The sequence below is a fragment of the Camelina sativa genome, chromosome 18 (genome assembly GCF_000633955.1).
Source record: "Camelina sativa cultivar DH55 chromosome 18, Cs, whole genome shotgun sequence".
In the NCBI taxonomy this organism is placed as follows: domain Eukaryota; kingdom Viridiplantae; phylum Streptophyta; class Magnoliopsida; order Brassicales; family Brassicaceae; genus Camelina; species Camelina sativa.
The window spans coordinates 328,964-345,200 of NC_025702.1; the positions used below are offsets into that span (position 1 = coordinate 328,964).

Genomic DNA, 16,237 nt, shown 5'->3' on the forward strand with positions numbered 1-16,237 from the left:
CTTCCACCTCCTCACCTATATAAGGCCTTGTACCTGCAGCCACCAAAGTGTGCAACTTTTTAGATATTCCCTAAACCTAGTTTTTACCTTTTTTAGTTTTATTCCTTTTGCATTTTTATTTTTAAGATCTTGTACTTCCTTAAAAAAGAAGACTAGATTCTTATATTTTGTTGGTTCTATAACTTTCAAGATATTGAGAATTTGAGTTTCATCCTTTCATCAATATTGAAGATCTTTGTTTAATCTTTCTAATAATGCAAGTTTCAATATTTTCTGGGTTTTTGACTTTGATCACCATGTATTGTTGTGAGTAGTTTCCTTAGGATCTTGAGGATGGGTTAGGATGGATTGATCTTGTGGTTTGTGTGACTTGGTCAAGCTTGATTGTTGTAGATCTCTTCTAGGGTAGATGATCTTAATGCTGATTCTATATCTGAGAGGGTAGAGTCTGATTTCAAGCTTCTTAGCATCACACCAATGTTTAGGAAGCATAGATAAGGCTAGATCTAGAGCTTACCATTAGGCTTGCTAAGAGATTAGAGGTCTTGTTTGGTTTGAGATGTATTGCTTAATGCCTGCTTGTGTAGATTCTTTACTGTGTGAGAACAAGTCTAGAATTGCATAGGTTTGATTGTTTCTTGACCATGAGAGTGGGAGAAACTTGTCTTAGATTAATATGTCTAGAGGTTAGCTCAAAGTTTGCTTGAGATTTGTTGACCAAGTTAGATAACCACAATGATTAGTCCATCCCATGAATCCATCCTCAGGACCTTCTTTGTTTATTGAAATCTTAGTCTTAATCCTGTTGCTTGCTTGTTGTTTGATTGGATTTAGCATTACTCTGTTTTTATTGCATTGCTCTGTTTCTGCGTCTAGTCTAGCTCGACCACCCACTCGACCTACACTCGGTCGAGTGCTGCTCGAGTTCATCCCCAGAACTCTGTGTCTATGATTTGTGTTTGTCTTGTTTCATTCCTGTTTCATTCCAGTTGCATACATTTAGTTTTCAGTTCATTAATTATCTTGCATTAGTTCATTAGTAGTAGTCTCTGTTTCTGTTCTTGCTTTATCACTGTTTCAATCATTCAGTTTCATTTGCATCTAGTTGTTAGTTCTTGTAGTTTATTTTCTGCATTTTACATTTTCTTCCTAGGATTGTTAGTGACAAACAATCTTTACATTTGTCTTAACTTAGATTCATATGCATATCTTAATTGTTCACAAACACTCATTTAGGATTGATACCTCTTGTACTGCAATAGCATAAGGGGAATTAAAACACCCATCCATCATTCCATTCATATCTCACCATTGCATACATCATCATTCACACCACAAAGTAAACTTGTTTCACTACTCGAGGTTCAACAAAATCATCCTTAGATGAATCATCATCACTGTCGGATCCATACGGCACAATTCGGGGTTGAACTTCTTCAGCATCACTTGCTTCATCAACCAGATGTGGTCGGGTTGCCAAACCATCACTTCGAGACATCTCCGATTCTCTTCCTTTGCTTATCAAACCTCTTCGAGTCGCCCTTACCATCTTCAATTTGTTTTCTTTTTAGGGTTTTCTTTGACAAACACAAAGTTGAGACTCTTAACCTTTCCTCTTCTTATTTTGTGAATCACAAAACAAATATTTTGTTTTCCTTTTTTTTAAACATACAAAACCACAAAATCCACCCAAATCTCGAGAATATATATATTTTTTAAAACACAGCCCTTTATCTCAGATTCTATTAAACCTTCAATCAAAATCAATAAACCAAACATCAATTGAATTTGAGCCGTACCAAATTTATCAACCATATCTCCTCCTGTACCAGCTCCAATCTTATGAATGATTCACAACTTACACACACCAATCGAATTTCGCAAGAACGAAAAACGATTAAAATCTAAAGCTTTGGTGAAAATATCTGCTAGCTGTTCTTCAGTATCAACATGCTCAATCAAACCTTGCTTTCTTTCATCCAATTCTCTGATAAAATGATGTCTCACATCAATGTGCTTGGTTCTTGAATGTTGTGCTGGATTTTTAGAGATATCAATTGCACTCCTATTGTCACAATACACTTGTAGTACCCCTAAATTCATACCATAATCTGCTAACATCTGCTTCATCCATAACAACTGAGTACAACAACTTCCCATTGCTATATATTCTGATTCAGCTATAGACAAAGACATTGAATTTTGTTTCGTACTCAACCAGGCTATTAGATTATTGCCTAAAAAGAAACAACCTCAACTTGTACTCTTCCGATCTGTTACACTTCTTGCATAATCCGCATCGCGAAAACCAACCAACCCTTTGTTTGAACCTTTAGAGTACCAAATCCCAAAGCAACAGTTCCTTTAACATACTTGATAATCCGCTTGACTGCTTCAAGATGAGACTGTTTTGGTTTTGACTGAAACCTTGCACATATCCCCACACTAAAACTCAAATCTGGTCTACTAGCAGTAAGATATAGCAAACTCCCAATCATTCCTCTATACTGCTTGACATCCACATCTTTACCATCAACATCTTTTGACAGTTTCAATGCAGTACTCATAGGTATCAAAGCTTCTTTGCACTTATCCATCTGAAACTTTTTAAGAAGTTGTCTAGCATATGTGCTTTGTGAAATAAAAATTCCTTGATCTGACTGTGTAATCTGCAACCCGAGAAAATACTTTAATTCTCCAACCAAACTCATTTCAAATTCATGTGTCATACTACTCACAAACCTATCCACTAACTCCTTTGAAGTACTTCCAAAAATAATGTCATCAACATAAATCTGAACCATCAAGATATCATCATCTTGTTCCAAGATAAATAAGGTCTTGTCCACACTTCCTCTAATATAGTTCTGCTCTAACATGAAACTAGTTAGCCTTTCATACCAAGCTCTTGGAGCTTGCTTCAATCCATAAAGAGCTTTCTTTAGCTTGTATACATACTCAGACCTAACTGGATCTTCAAACCCTTTGGGTTGTTCAACATATACCTCCTCTTGCAAAATCCCATTTAAAAATACACTCTTAACATCCATCTGAAAAACTTTGAAGTTCAAAATACAAGCCATTCCTAGAAATAGTCTAATGGACTCAAGTCTTGCTACTGGTGCAAAAGTTTTTTCAAAATCCACACCTTCGATCTGCGTATATCCTTGTGCAACTAATCTTGCTTTATTGCGAACCACAACACCACTCTCATCAATTTTGCTCTTGAAAATCCACTTTGTGCCAATGATATTCACATCTATTGGTCTATGAACCAGTTCCCAAACATCATTACGCTCAAACTGTTCAAGTTCTTCTTCCATGACTATAATCCAAAACTCATCTTGAACAGCTTCTATATGATCCTTTGGTTCGATCATTGACACAAAACACTCATAGAAAACTGTTTCTAGGGTTGTAAGGTAACTGGTCATCTTCTTAAAGTCAAGCTGAATACCTCTAGTCTTCATTTTTCCATCCAAGTCTCCAATGACATCAGATGCAGAGTGATTTTTATGAACTTGTTGTACTTCTTCTGGTTTTGTAACAGGAATATCCAACTCAGAAACTTCATTGAGTGCTCTAGTGATACTCACCTGTTTTGAATCACTGTATGAATCATCATCTTGTACAGCTACAGAATGGGCATCAAAAACCACATTTACTGATTCCATGATTAAGTCTGTACGTTTGTTGCATACTTTGAATGCTGTACTACTCTCCGCATAACCCAAGAACATGCCTTCATCACTTCTGGGATCGAATTTACCAAGATAATCTTTGTCATTTAAAATGTAGCATTTGCACCCAAAAACATGGAAATAGCTCAGATTTGGTGTTTTGCCTTTCCACAACTCATAAGGCGTCTTGGTTGTATCTCTACGCACATAGGCTCTGTTAATTATTTAGCATGCAGTGTTCAAAGCTTCAGCCCAGAATTTCTTAGGAACAAGGTTTCCATGAATCATTGCTCTTGCCATTTCCTGAAGAGTTCTATTTTTTCCTTCTACCACTCCATTATGTTGTGGGGTTCTTGGTGCTGAGAACTGATGTGCAATCCCATGTTGTTCACAAAACTCCTTCATAGACTCATTTTGAAATTCTCCACCATGATCACTCCAAATTTTCTTGATGCCTCCACGTTCATTAAGTAGTTGTAAAGCTAAGATCTTAAAACTGTCCACTGTATCTGACTTCTCACGGATAAATCGAACCCAAGTGTATCTAGAGTAATCATCAACTAGTGCATACACATACTTCTTTTCAGCTAAGCTTTCTACTTGCATTGGTCCCATCAAATCCATGTGAATCAAATCCAGAAATGACTTTAATTGAACATCTGGAACCTTTTTGTGCTGAATCTTGACTTGTTTTCCCTGATTACAAGGTCCACACACCACATTGTCTTCACTCTTAAGTTTGGGTACCCCTCGAATTATCTCTTTATTCACGAGAGGAGTAAGATTTTGTGTATTCATATGACCAAATCGTTGATGCCAGAGATCTATACTACCTTGAGCACTGAAGCACTTGATTGATTGTTTCTCCCACATGTAACAATTGTTTCCATATCTCACACCATATAACTTGATATTGCCTGATTCATCCAATGTTTTACAATCGATCTTTGTGAATAAGACTGATAATCCTTCGTCACAGAGTTCACTGATACTTATCAGATTGGCACGCAATCCTTGAACTAGATAGACATTCACAAGTTATGGAAGCTCTGTATCACATGTTGTACCTTTGCCTTGTATGAACCCATGACTACCATCTCCAAATGTTACTGTTCGTCCCTTCAATTTCTTAATGTTCTGTAGATTACTCTTGGTTCCGGTCATATGTCTTGAGCAACCGCTATCAAAGAACCAAGGCTCTGCATCTTCTTGTGCTTCAGTAATCATGGCCATATTGCATCTAAATCCTGATCCAGAAGCTACAGTTGGACCTGGCTGATATAGATCAGTTTTCTTCATCCAAACTTGTCTTTTAACTCCATTCCAAAAGAATCTTCCTTGACGTTTTAAGGTACTGACCTTCTGCCAATACTTATAACAAAATCGTTTAAAGTGAACAATTTTCCCACAAAAATAACAGCTCAAAGATCCATTAGGCACTCCCATAAATGTCTCCTTCTTAGATTGTTATGCTTTAGCCGACACAAATTTAGTTGTCTGTGATTTAGCTCCCTTGCTCTCATTATAGCCTAATCCTATATGAGTATTCTCTGTTCTCCCATAGCTTAAAATCTTGTCAAGTTGCTTTGTACCTGCAAACATATGAATCTTTCTATGTTGTTGATCTAATTTATATTGTAGTTCTGTGGTTCTTTTCTTTTCATTAATCAGCTATTCTTCCAACTTGTCTGCTTTTGCTGATAAAATCAACTTCTCTTTCATCAAATCTAGCGAATCCTTAGCAATCTTTTTTTCATTTGTTAATTCATCTTGCAAAGACATAACAAGTGCTTCTAGACGAAGTTTTTCTTTTACCAACCCTTGATTTTCCTTCCCAAGAGTAATAAGTGTATTTCGCACTTCTTTGTAATTCTGAACGATGCCAAGAACTTCTTCTCCTTCTGATTCTGAATCAGTTACCTCTTCCTCATTCTCAAATTCAGTGATTCCTACCATAGCTACTAAATTGATGAGCTCTTCTTCACTGCTGCAGTCATTGTCTGATTCATTCTCAATGCTAATCATAGATTTCTCTTTCTTAGCTTTAGAATTACTCACACACTCTTCATGGGTGTGTCCAGTACCCTTGCACATTGTGCACTTTCCATCTCGCAACTTGATTGTTGGACACTCTCGAATAAAATGGCCATATCCTTTACACTCATGACATTGCATATCTACCTTTTTGTCTTCACTCGTCTTTTTGAAAGAGTTGCTCTTCCTTGGACCTTGACCTCGTTCTATTCTTCGTAAAGCTCGATCAAATCTTCTTACCAACAAGCTCACAACATCTTCTTCTCCTTGGTCAGTTATGTCTTTGCTAACTGCTAAAGCTATTCCTTTTGGTTTCTTAATTCCATTAAGTTTCATCTCGTGTGCTTGTAACATTCCAACCACTTCGCTATAACTCAGGTTGTCTAAATCTTGAGAGACAGTTAAGGCTGTATTGTATCCCATGAATCTTGGTGGGAGACACCTTAAAAACTTTTTGACTAACTTCTGATCCTTATAAGTTTTCCTAAAAGTTAGAGCTTCTTGTGCTAGAGCACTCAAATTTGAGCTAAAGTCTGAAATTGATTCATGCTCCTCCATCTTTAGATTCTCAAATCTAGAGGCCAACATGTCTTTTTTTGAACTTTGTACTTTTGTTGTACCTTCATAATGAATTTGAAGGATATCCCATGCCTCTTTAGCAGTTTCACATCTTTGAATCAATTCGAACTGTTTTCTTCCAACACTACAATGAATAGCACTTAAGGCTCTTGAGTTGAACTTTGGTTTCTTTTGCTCTTCATCGGTCCAGTCTGACTCCGGTTTAGGAATTCGATTGCATGATTCATCTTTGATTGTCGGTTCCTCCCACTTTTCTATAACAATCTTCCAAGCCAGACGATCAATACCTCCGATGATAGATTTAATCCTTGACTTCCAAAACCCATAGTTTCCATCATCCAAAACAACCTTGTTGTTGTTGATCAGATCTCTGTAGCTCTCCATCTTGTCCGCAGAATCTCACCTGTAGTAATCCGAACAAGCCTCGCTCTGATACCAATTGAAAATGTGAGAACTTTTGATCTGAACAATACAAATAATGATTTCTTTAAACACTCTTTGATTGATAGAAAATCTGTTTACAAGTTTGTTCTAAACAATTTTCTAATCTCTCAAAACTCTTTTAAAGATCTCTCTTGCTCTCTTTAAGTTCTTAGCTCTTTTTCTTAAAGACTAAAACTTAGTAGCCAGATAAACTTTCTCTTGTTTGTGCTAAAGCTCAACCTAGCCATAGCACCCCTATTTATAGATCTAGGTATTGACTATTTAATTAGTAAATTACCTAATCTAATTCTAATAGAAATTGGACAATTTCCTTTTTCTTTATGGTTTATGAAATTTCCCTCTTTCTTCATGTTTACATTCCTATTGTAAACATGAAGCTCTTTGTCCTTCTAGAAGCTTCTCATGCCTTCCAATCATGTGTAAGTCTTCAAGCTTTATAAATGCCGATATAGATAACTTGATACTCTGTTTTTGCATTAGTGTCCTGTCCCTCTGAAATAGTTCATCTACTTGTTCAAATGCTGCATCTTCAAAGTACTTTTTTCTAATTTCTTTTGTTCCCTCTAATTAAGCTGGTTCCATCGAATAACCTGATTATGTTGATGATTAATCAGAAATCAGAACCCCTAAAGCTGATATTGACAATTCTTAACTACGTACATGGAATGTCAAATTGTACAGATCCTCGCTCAGACATTTGATAATCCCCCAATTGAATATATCGAAATGCTCATAAAGGAGCAGAGAATTAGAGATGATGTTTTAAAGTTTATTATAGCTTTTTGTGACAGGGAACACAATTCATAATCACAGAATTGGTGACGTCAGCTCCTTCTCTTGACGTAAAAATATTAAAAAAGAGGAAGCAATTTTTTTTTTTACTTGTGGTTAAAAGATGAGGAGAGTGACGTAGGGAAGACCCATCAAACTTGGCTATCAAGGGGGAAAAAAAGAAGAACCACCTGGAGCGTGCCACGTCACAGACGGTGCGATGGGTCTCTATTTTTTTTATTAACAGCAAAATAAAATAAAAACGCCATTTTTATGCAACCTAGTAGAAGAGCGAGGAAAACAAATTAAAAGAAAGAAGAGAGAGAGATGGGTGAGAGAAAGGTGTGATGCATTGACCTGTCAAGAACTCCAGGCTTTGGAGGTATATATATTTCTTCTTCCTCTGGTAGTTATCTGTTTTTGTTTTCCAGCTATTATTAGATCTTCCCAAGACCATATATATATTGCTTTTTTCCCAAAAAAAATGTGATTTTTTTCATGAAAATGATAATGAAGCTGATCAAGTTAGTTCATTACTCAGTTTCTTGTTCCTTGATGGTTGATTTATGTATAGAAATATCTTTTTGCATTGAAAAGAAGAAAGTCTTTTATTTGTTTTGTTCATGAACACCCAAATATATTATGATGAATCCATGTAGACTATGTAGTTTTGTCTCTCCCCTTTGTTCTGTGTATGCTTTTTTCATGAAGTTTTTGACGACTTTTTTTTCAATCTTTTTGTACTACGTACTGATCACAGAGGCATTCTATGCGACGAACAATCAGTTCCAGAAAGCGGGTCCAAAGGGTTTCGTTGAAGTGAAGGTTCTGGAGAATGACAAGGTCTATGTCCGTGTGGACTTGCCCGGTGTTCCTGACTGTTAGGATTAGCGGAAGTAGTGTAGAGATGTGTGAGAATTAGAGAGATGATGTGTGTGTTTAACAAAGAGAATATGAGAATCGATGGACTTCCATTAGAATACAAAATACAATGTCGGCTAGAGCCCTTTTATAGTACAAGGGAACTAGGGTTACGCCCTTAATACAATCCCACATATAGATAGGGACATAAGGAAAGTAGGTGTGACATATCCTTGGTTTCCATAAAAAGACTCCACACGTGATCACATTTGATTTCTCGTCTAACGGTTATTAGGAGGGATTCTCGATCCCTCTCTTGGACCATCACCAAGTTCATGATTGATCCCGGTCAATACTCCCCCTCAAGCCTAGCTGGATGAGATGGCTAGGCTTGGAACCCGTGAAGTATCACCTCATTAAAAACCTCAACAAAGAAAACCTCATGGGACAAAACTATGTTAATGGAAAAACAGTATGACATTCACGAGTTAGGCGAGCTTATCTTGGATGTGTGGGATCCGCGAGTCCAAGTTTGCCATAGATGTATTCACAAACTTGAGGACTCGTAGCCTTGGTGAAGATGTCGGCCAACTGATCTTTACTTGGAGTATGGCACAGTAAGATTACTCCTTCTTCAATCTTCTCTCGAACTTTATGGCAGTCCACTTCAATATGCTTGGTCCGTTCATGGAAAACTGAGTTTGTAGCAATATGTATTGCCGCATTGTTGTCACAGTGCATGGTTATCAGTTGATCTGACTCGAATCCAAGGTCTTTGAGAAGTGCTTGAAGCCATGTAAGTTCATTGGTTAGTTTCTTCATGGCCCTATACTCCGACTCGGCGCTTGAACATGAGACAACCTTCTGCTTCTTTGACTTCAAAGTCACTAGATTACCTCCCACGAATGTACAATACCCAGTTGTTGACCTCCTATCCACTGTATCACCAACATAGTCTGCATCACAATATCCTACTAATTCAGTTTTGTCGTTCTTGCCCATCCAAATACCTTGGCCCGGGCTCCCCTTGAGATAGCAAAAAATCCGTTCCACCGTTTGCCAATCAAAATTCGTTGGATCTTGCATATGTTGACTGACTTGATTGACCGTGTAGCATAGGTTAGGCCTTGTGATTGTAAGATAGATTAATTTACCCACAAGTCGACGGTATCTCCCTACATCCTCGTACGGCTCAGTAAGCTTGTTGACCGGGGCGTTAGGTGGCGTTTTCTTCATCTCCTCCCTTCGCTTGACCTGGTATCCTTCTTCAAGTGGCGTGGACACTGGTTTGGCTCCAAGTTTACCTGTCTCATTCAGAAGATCAAGTGTATACTTTCGTTGGGATAGAAACAAACCCTCCGGAGAGCGAGAGATTTCAATCCCAATAAAGTATTTAAGCTCACCAAGATCTTTAATATCAAATGTAGAGTTAAGAAGAGTTTTGGTGTTGCATATACCGTCCTTATCGTCGCCAGAAATAATGATATCGTCCACATAGATCAAGACCACGACCAGGCCACCAGTAGAGCGAAGAGTAAACAAGGTGTGATCCGCTTCTGAACGCTTGTAGCCATGGGTACGAAGAGTAGAGCAAAGCTTGTGGTACCATGCTCGTGGAGATTGTTTCAAACCATAAATAGCTTTCCGGAGCCTGAGAACCTTACCCAGAGCAACAATATTCTCCAAACCAGGAGGAGGATGCATATAGACTTCTTCCTCTAGCTCCCCCTGAAGGAAAGCATTCTTGACGTCCATCTGCCACAGCTCCCAAGATAAGTTTGTGGCGAGAGAGAGAACAACTCGAACGGTGTTTAACTTCGCTACAGGTGNCGCTTGTAGCCATGGGTACAAAGAGTAGAGAAAAGCTTGTGGTACCATGCTCGTGGAGATTGTTTCAAACCATAAATAGCTTTGCGGAGCCTGAGAACCTTACCCGGAGCAACAATATTCTCCAAACCAGGAGGAGGATGCATATAGACTTCTTCCTCGAGCTCCCCCTGAAGGAAAGCATTCTTGACGTCCATCTGCCACAGCTCCCAAGATAAGTTTGTGGCGAGAGAGAGAACAACTCGAACGGTTTTTAACTTCGCTACAGGTGCAAATGTATCAGTGTAGTTGGTTCCATATGTTTGGGTGAAGCCCCTAGCCACAAGGCGAGCTTTGTAGCGCTCCACATCACCATTACTAAGATACTTTATGGTGAACACCCATTTAGAGCTGACCGCTCTCTTACCCTTTGGTAGGTCGGCCTCGTCCCAAGTGTGGTTACAGACCATGTCACCGGTTTCATCGTCAACGACGTCCAGCCATTCCTGGTTCTCTTTGGCCTCGTCGTAGGTTTGTGGAATAAACTGAGCATCAATCTTGCTAAGAAAAGCTGCATGAACCGGCGGGACAATGTCAAGTGAGCACACGGCTTGGATAGGATGAGCCACTGCCTGATTATTGTAGTACACACATTTGTCTCTCCAGATTGACGGAAATTTGAGACCCTCACTACGCCGGAGTTGGGAAATGACGGCAGTTGATGGCAGCAATGGCTCAGTATCGGCATTGGTTGCGTTGGGGTCACGATCGACCTCGTTGATATCTTTTTCAGGAGAACCCGATGTTGTCACTTGAGGCAGGGGTTGAGATTCGACCTCTGTTTCTTCTTGTCTTGATGGTGCTCCCTCGGAACAACTAGTAGAAGAATTGATAGGATCGTTGGACGTTTGATTTGGTTGTGTAACGCCGAGATGATCAAGCAAAAATCGCAGATTTGTTGCCCGATCCGAGTTTGAATGGGACAAATCCTTCAAGCTGTCCCAATCCTTCTTGTCGTAGTAACCTTGGGGTTCAAGAAACTTCACATCTCGTGAAATGAGTGTACGGCCATTAGTCGGATCATAACACTTGTACCCTTTTTGACTTGTTGAATAGCCAATGAACATGCATCTAGTGCTCTTGGCGTCGAGTTTACTCCGTTGTTCACCTGGTATTAAAACAAAACAAACACAACCAAACACGCGTAAGTGGCTTAAAGAAGGTTTGGTTTTGTTTAGTACCTCATAAGGTGATACATCGTGTAACACTTTTGTTGGCGTCCTACTGATCAGGTAACAAGCCATCATCACCGCATCTCCCCAATACCTCTTAGTGACATTGTTGTGGAACATCATAGACCTTGCAACCTCCATAAGGTGTCTGTTCTTCCTTTCCGCCACTCCATTTTGTTGTAGCGTGTATGGGCAACTTCTTTGCTGTAAAATGGCATGTTTTGAAAGATGTTCTTTTAACTTGTGGCTTGTGTATTCTCCCCCATTATCCAATCTTAGTACCTTTATTTTAGCATTGAAATGATTATTAACATAATTCTGAAAATTAACAAAGGCATCATAGACTCTATCTTTAGATGGTAGCAATGTAAGCCAAGTATACTTAGATTTCTAATCAATAAAAGTCACAAAATACTTGTTATTATCTCTAGATAGGCAGGGAGATGTCCACACATCAGAGTGTACTAAATCAAAGCAATGTTCATAAATTGTAGTAGATTTAGGGAAAATAGACTTGCAATGTTTGCCAAGAATACAAGACTCACAACTAGAATTATCAAACGAAACATTAGGCAACATTAATTCGAAAGCACGAGAGTGAGGGTGGCCTAGTCTAGCATGCCAAACATCACTTGAAATAACATTAAGGTTTGATAAAAACGAAAAAAATTAGATGAACTTGATGAGTTATTCTCTAGGACATAGAGATCTCCTCTAGCGTCCCCTTCTCCAAGAATCTTTCCAGTCTCAATATCCTGAAAATGTACACTATTAGGCACAAAAATAGTATAACAATTTAGATCAGTAGTAGCTTTCTTAACCGATAGAAGATTAGAAGTAAAGGTAGGCATAAAGAAAGCTTTGGAATTCTTATTAAAAAGATTCAAGTCTCCTACTCCTTTAACCGGTATACGATATCCATTAGCAATGGTAACATTGCCTAAATCTGGTTTTATGTTGTGTATGAGATTAGGGTTACTTATCATATGGTGAGAAGCACCCGAGTCAACAACAAGAGATTTATTAGGTTTTGAAGCAAAGAATGTGGTACTGGAATCTTTTAGTGCAGAGATGGACTTGATGAGAGCCACCAAGTCGGATTTACGCATAAAGTCTCCATAGGAAACCGTCATGGTCGTGGCTGCTGCACCTCCTTGATTCACCATACCGGTACCTTGACCACTCGTTCCTTCTTGTGAGAGATTTGCCTTGAACTTCGCCGGCTTAAGATGAGGGTGAAGAATCCAGCATTTGTCCTTCATATGACCCTTTTTCTTACAATGGTCGCATACCACCACCTTATCCTCATGCTTTTAGACTCCTTTGTTGGCGGTGAGTAATTCCTCCTTGCCGCTAAAGAGACCAAGTGAACCTTGTTCTTTCTGAACTTGAGAGCACACATCCTCAAGAGTTGGTGGATTATCACCTCTAAGGATATGCTTGATGAGGTCCTTAAATGCAGGGTTGAGAGTTAATAAGAGACCAAAGACCTTATCTTGTTCTTTTCTCTCATTTAGGATGGCCGGATCTATGGTGCTTGGTCGTAGTATCTCAAGTTCAGCCCATAAAAACCTAAACTTTCCAAAGTGCTTCGTGAACTCAAAGTCTTCTTGGTGAAGACAGTTGATAGCCTTCTCAACCTCAAACACTCGAGTTAAGTTGGTCACGTTTCCAAAAACATTCGCAAGCGTCTCCCACAACTCCTTGGCCGTCTCGCAATACGAGTATGCTTCAAGGATTGCTGCGTCCAGCGAGTTTTGGAGAATAGCAAGCACGGTCTGATCTTCTTGGAACCACTTGACTTCCTTTTCTAGATCAGCCTCCTTGTCTTCCTTTTATGCTTTACCGTCCTCCTTGATGGCTTTCTTGGGAAGTTGATCCGTCTCAACATGGATCCATAGTCCCCGGCCACTAAGTGCGGTCTTTGTGGTTCTTTTCCACAACAAGTAATTTGCTCCTTTGAGCACCACTGGAGTAACAATTGGTTTGTTGTTCTCCATAGTCACAGATCTGAGTATAAGCGGGTAGAATAGCGAGTATAAAGAGAAAAAAGCGAATATAATGAATTGAATATCGAGTATAGCTGGAGAATAGAAGTATGAAGAGTATGTTTAGAGATTTATAGATCGAATAACATGCTTTGATACCATATTAGTAATGGGCCTAACTCACTCCCAAAAGCTAGCTCAAGAGAGGAGGGTTGCCACATACTATATATATTGCCCAAGGAATTATGTTTCTTCGATGTGGTATATATTCTAACACACCCCCTCACGCTCAGGATTGGAAATCTGTAGCGTGAAATTTGTGGGACTGGACATCCACGGGTGGTAGTCCACACTATCGAGAAGAATAGGCCTTGGCTCTGATACCATGTTAGGATTAGCGGAAGTAGTGTAGATATGTGTGAGAATTAGAGAGATGATGTGTGTGTTTAACAAAGAGAATATGAGAATCGATGGATTTCCATTAGAATACATAATACAATGTCGGCTAGAGCCCTTTTATAGTACAAGGGAACTAGGGCTACGCCCTTAGTACAATCCCACATATAAATAGGGACATAAGGAAAGTAGGTGTGACATATCCTTGGTTTCCATAAAAGGACTCCACACATGATCACATTTGATTTCTCGTCTAACGGTTATTAGGAGGGATTCTCGATCCTTCTCTTGGACCATCACCAACTTCATGATCGATCACGGTCAATACTGACGACGCCGTTCGCCTCAGAGTTGACGCCGTTAGACAAAAGGTTGTGTTTTTCTCCGACGAGACTGTCCACGACATGGACGGCGTGCGTGAGTACTCTGGAACAGCAGTTCTTGGCTGTGACTGCTGCGAGATCACTGGCCTGGAGGATGTCAAAATGAAAGATGGTGTTTTGAGGATGATTCTCTCAAGGTCAAGGGTTAAGGTGAACAAGGATCAACAGAACCACAACAACAACGACAAGTGTACTCTCACCGTGCCTCCTTTCACAGGTTCGATCGATCCCATTAATTATATTCCTCTTTTAAAGCTAATTATTAGTCACAATCTTTTCATGCCGGCCATATCCAATAGTTACGTTGTTGCAAAATAATACACGATCTGACAATTTGGGTTGGAACACGTACGCATGCATGCGACAGGCCAATCCGGGATACGTTTGGAGGATCATCCGTACATAGTGAAAGGTCGCAAGGGAGTACTGTTTGGTACTGCAATAGTGGGAACAGGGCTTTACTATGCAGCAGACTTGCCAAGTGTTTATAAGGATGATGTACAAGTTGATGTGTATGAGAATGGAATCAGATTCAAAGCTGAGATCAAGGACGCGTATGAGCATGATGGGAGCGGACGAACCTACGTAGGATTGATCATAAGTCCTCCTTCCAGATTTCTACCTGTAGTTTCAAGCCACACCATCAGTTGGGATGTAGAATTTGGTGTTCTCAAGATTGTTGTTATACCTCCTGGCAACAACAACAACAACAACAACGCTGGCTAGCTAAGGGAAGCCCTATTAAACTATCTATCACTCTCTCTCCCTCTCTTCTACTCTACTACTACATATGTTTTTCATTTTGGGACAAGTTACATTATTGACTAGTTTTTCTCTGTTTTAAGTTGAGACAAGTAATGGTGTGTGTGTGAGAGAGAGAGAGTGAGACTTGGTTATGCTTTTGTGTAGGTTTGCTATGCTATGGAATCAATTCAAGTGATTTCTTCGTGCATGTCTTTCTTTCTCTTAATTAAACTGGATTGAATCATGGAATAACCTGATTATTGAATGGTGATGCAAGAGTCCCCAAATGAATATATAGAAACCGTCATACTAAAAGAATTCTATAGTCTGATTTCCTTGTCGAAATTTATTGATCAGAGACAAGTCAAAAGTTTCCTAATCCTCATCACTCAACTCACTCACTCACTCCTTTTGCTGGTTTTGTTTTTAGAAAAGCGTAAAAGAAAATTACTGAATTGTCCTTGAATTTAAACGACAGCGTTTAAGAGCTCGATCGATCGATCGCTCGCTCGCTCGCTCAGTACAACAAGTTTGTTCTCAATCGATATTATCTGAAAATCGATTGATTTGATTTGTGGTTGGATCCCATCAGAAACCGTGAAAGAGAAGAAGGCAAAAAAAAAAAAAAGATGGCTGGAAGATTGAGCGGTGTGGCATCACGAATCATGGGTGGAAACGGCGTCGTCGCCAGATCCGTCGGGTCTTCACTTCGTCAACGCTCCGGAATGGGTCTCCCCGTCGGCAAACACATCGTCCCCAATAAGCCTGTGAGTCCAAAAACAAAATCTCTTCTTGGCTTTCGATTTTTTTGGGAAACCCGAATCTCTCTATCTATTATTGATTCTTAATTGCGACTCAGCTTTCGGTTAACGACGAGCTCATGTGGGACAACGGGACTGCCTTTCCCGAACCTTGCATTGATCGTATTGCTGATACCGTCGGAAAGGTATGTTTGTATCTATTTAGATTTTAGTAGTAAATTGATTGTTTCTGAATTGAGATTTGTTTTGTTGGGGGATGATGATGAGCAGTATGAAGCATTGGCATGGTTGAGTGGCGGTCTAGGGTTCTTTGCGGCTCTTGGTCTGCTCGCTGTTTTCAACGACAAAGCTTCCACAGTTCCTTTTGTAAGTCAAATAATACCCAACCCGCTTTGTCCTGAGTGTCATTTGTGCTTTGCTATAATATCCCTATGCATTGCAAGAGCTATTCTGTTGTTGTTTCATCAACCTCATTATCGTTTTCACTACACCCTAAATGTGAAAACTGAGATAATGTTTTTACTGGAACTTTTGGAAAAAACCATGTGAAAAGTTAAC

General features: G+C 39.4%; 3 protein-coding genes across 3 annotated transcripts in view; 2 read left to right on the forward strand and 1 right to left on the reverse strand.

Annotated features, from left to right (window-relative positions):
- On the reverse strand, positions 5,352-6,677 carry LOC104763000. Its single transcript, XM_010486425.1, has one exon. The coding sequence runs from the start codon at positions 6,675-6,677 to the stop codon at positions 5,352-5,354; it is 1,326 nt and encodes a 441-aa protein (XP_010484727.1).
- Positions 7,836-14,900, forward strand: LOC104763001. The gene is made up of 4 exons (XM_010486426.1): positions 7,836-7,839; positions 8,269-8,382; positions 14,119-14,391; positions 14,542-14,900. The coding sequence occupies exons 1-4, from the start codon at positions 7,836-7,838 to the stop codon at positions 14,898-14,900; spliced, it is 750 nt and encodes a 249-aa protein (XP_010484728.1).
- LOC104760134 (NADH dehydrogenase [ubiquinone] 1 beta subcomplex subunit 8, mitochondrial) overlaps positions 15,416-16,237 on the forward strand; it is a 2,990-nt gene continuing 2,168 nt past the window's right edge. Inside the window, exons 1-3 of the mRNA XM_010483002.2 lie at positions 15,416-15,685; positions 15,778-15,864; positions 15,950-16,045. Of these exons, the coding sequence (XP_010481304.1) occupies positions 15,548-15,685; positions 15,778-15,864; positions 15,950-16,045 (321 nt within the window). The 5' untranslated portion in view covers positions 15,416-15,547. The remainder of the gene's footprint in view (positions 15,686-15,777; positions 15,865-15,949; positions 16,046-16,237) is intronic.

What these genes read in the sequence shown, in the direction of transcription:
- LOC104763001 (XM_010486426.1), top strand. An exon ending in TGTGGACTTGCCCGGTGTTC is followed by an intron (nt 8,383 to 14,118) that starts CTGACTGTTAGG and finishes TCACGGTCAATA; the next exon opens with CTGACGACGCCGTTCGCCTC. An exon ending in CACCGTGCCTCCTTTCACAG is followed by an intron (nt 14,392 to 14,541) that starts GTTCGATCGATC and finishes TGCATGCGACAG; the next exon opens with GCCAATCCGGGATACGTTTG.
- LOC104763000 (XM_010486425.1), bottom strand. Translation starts at nt 6,677, where the DNA reads ATGGAGAGCTACAGAGATCTGATCAACAACAACAAGGTTGTTTTGGAT.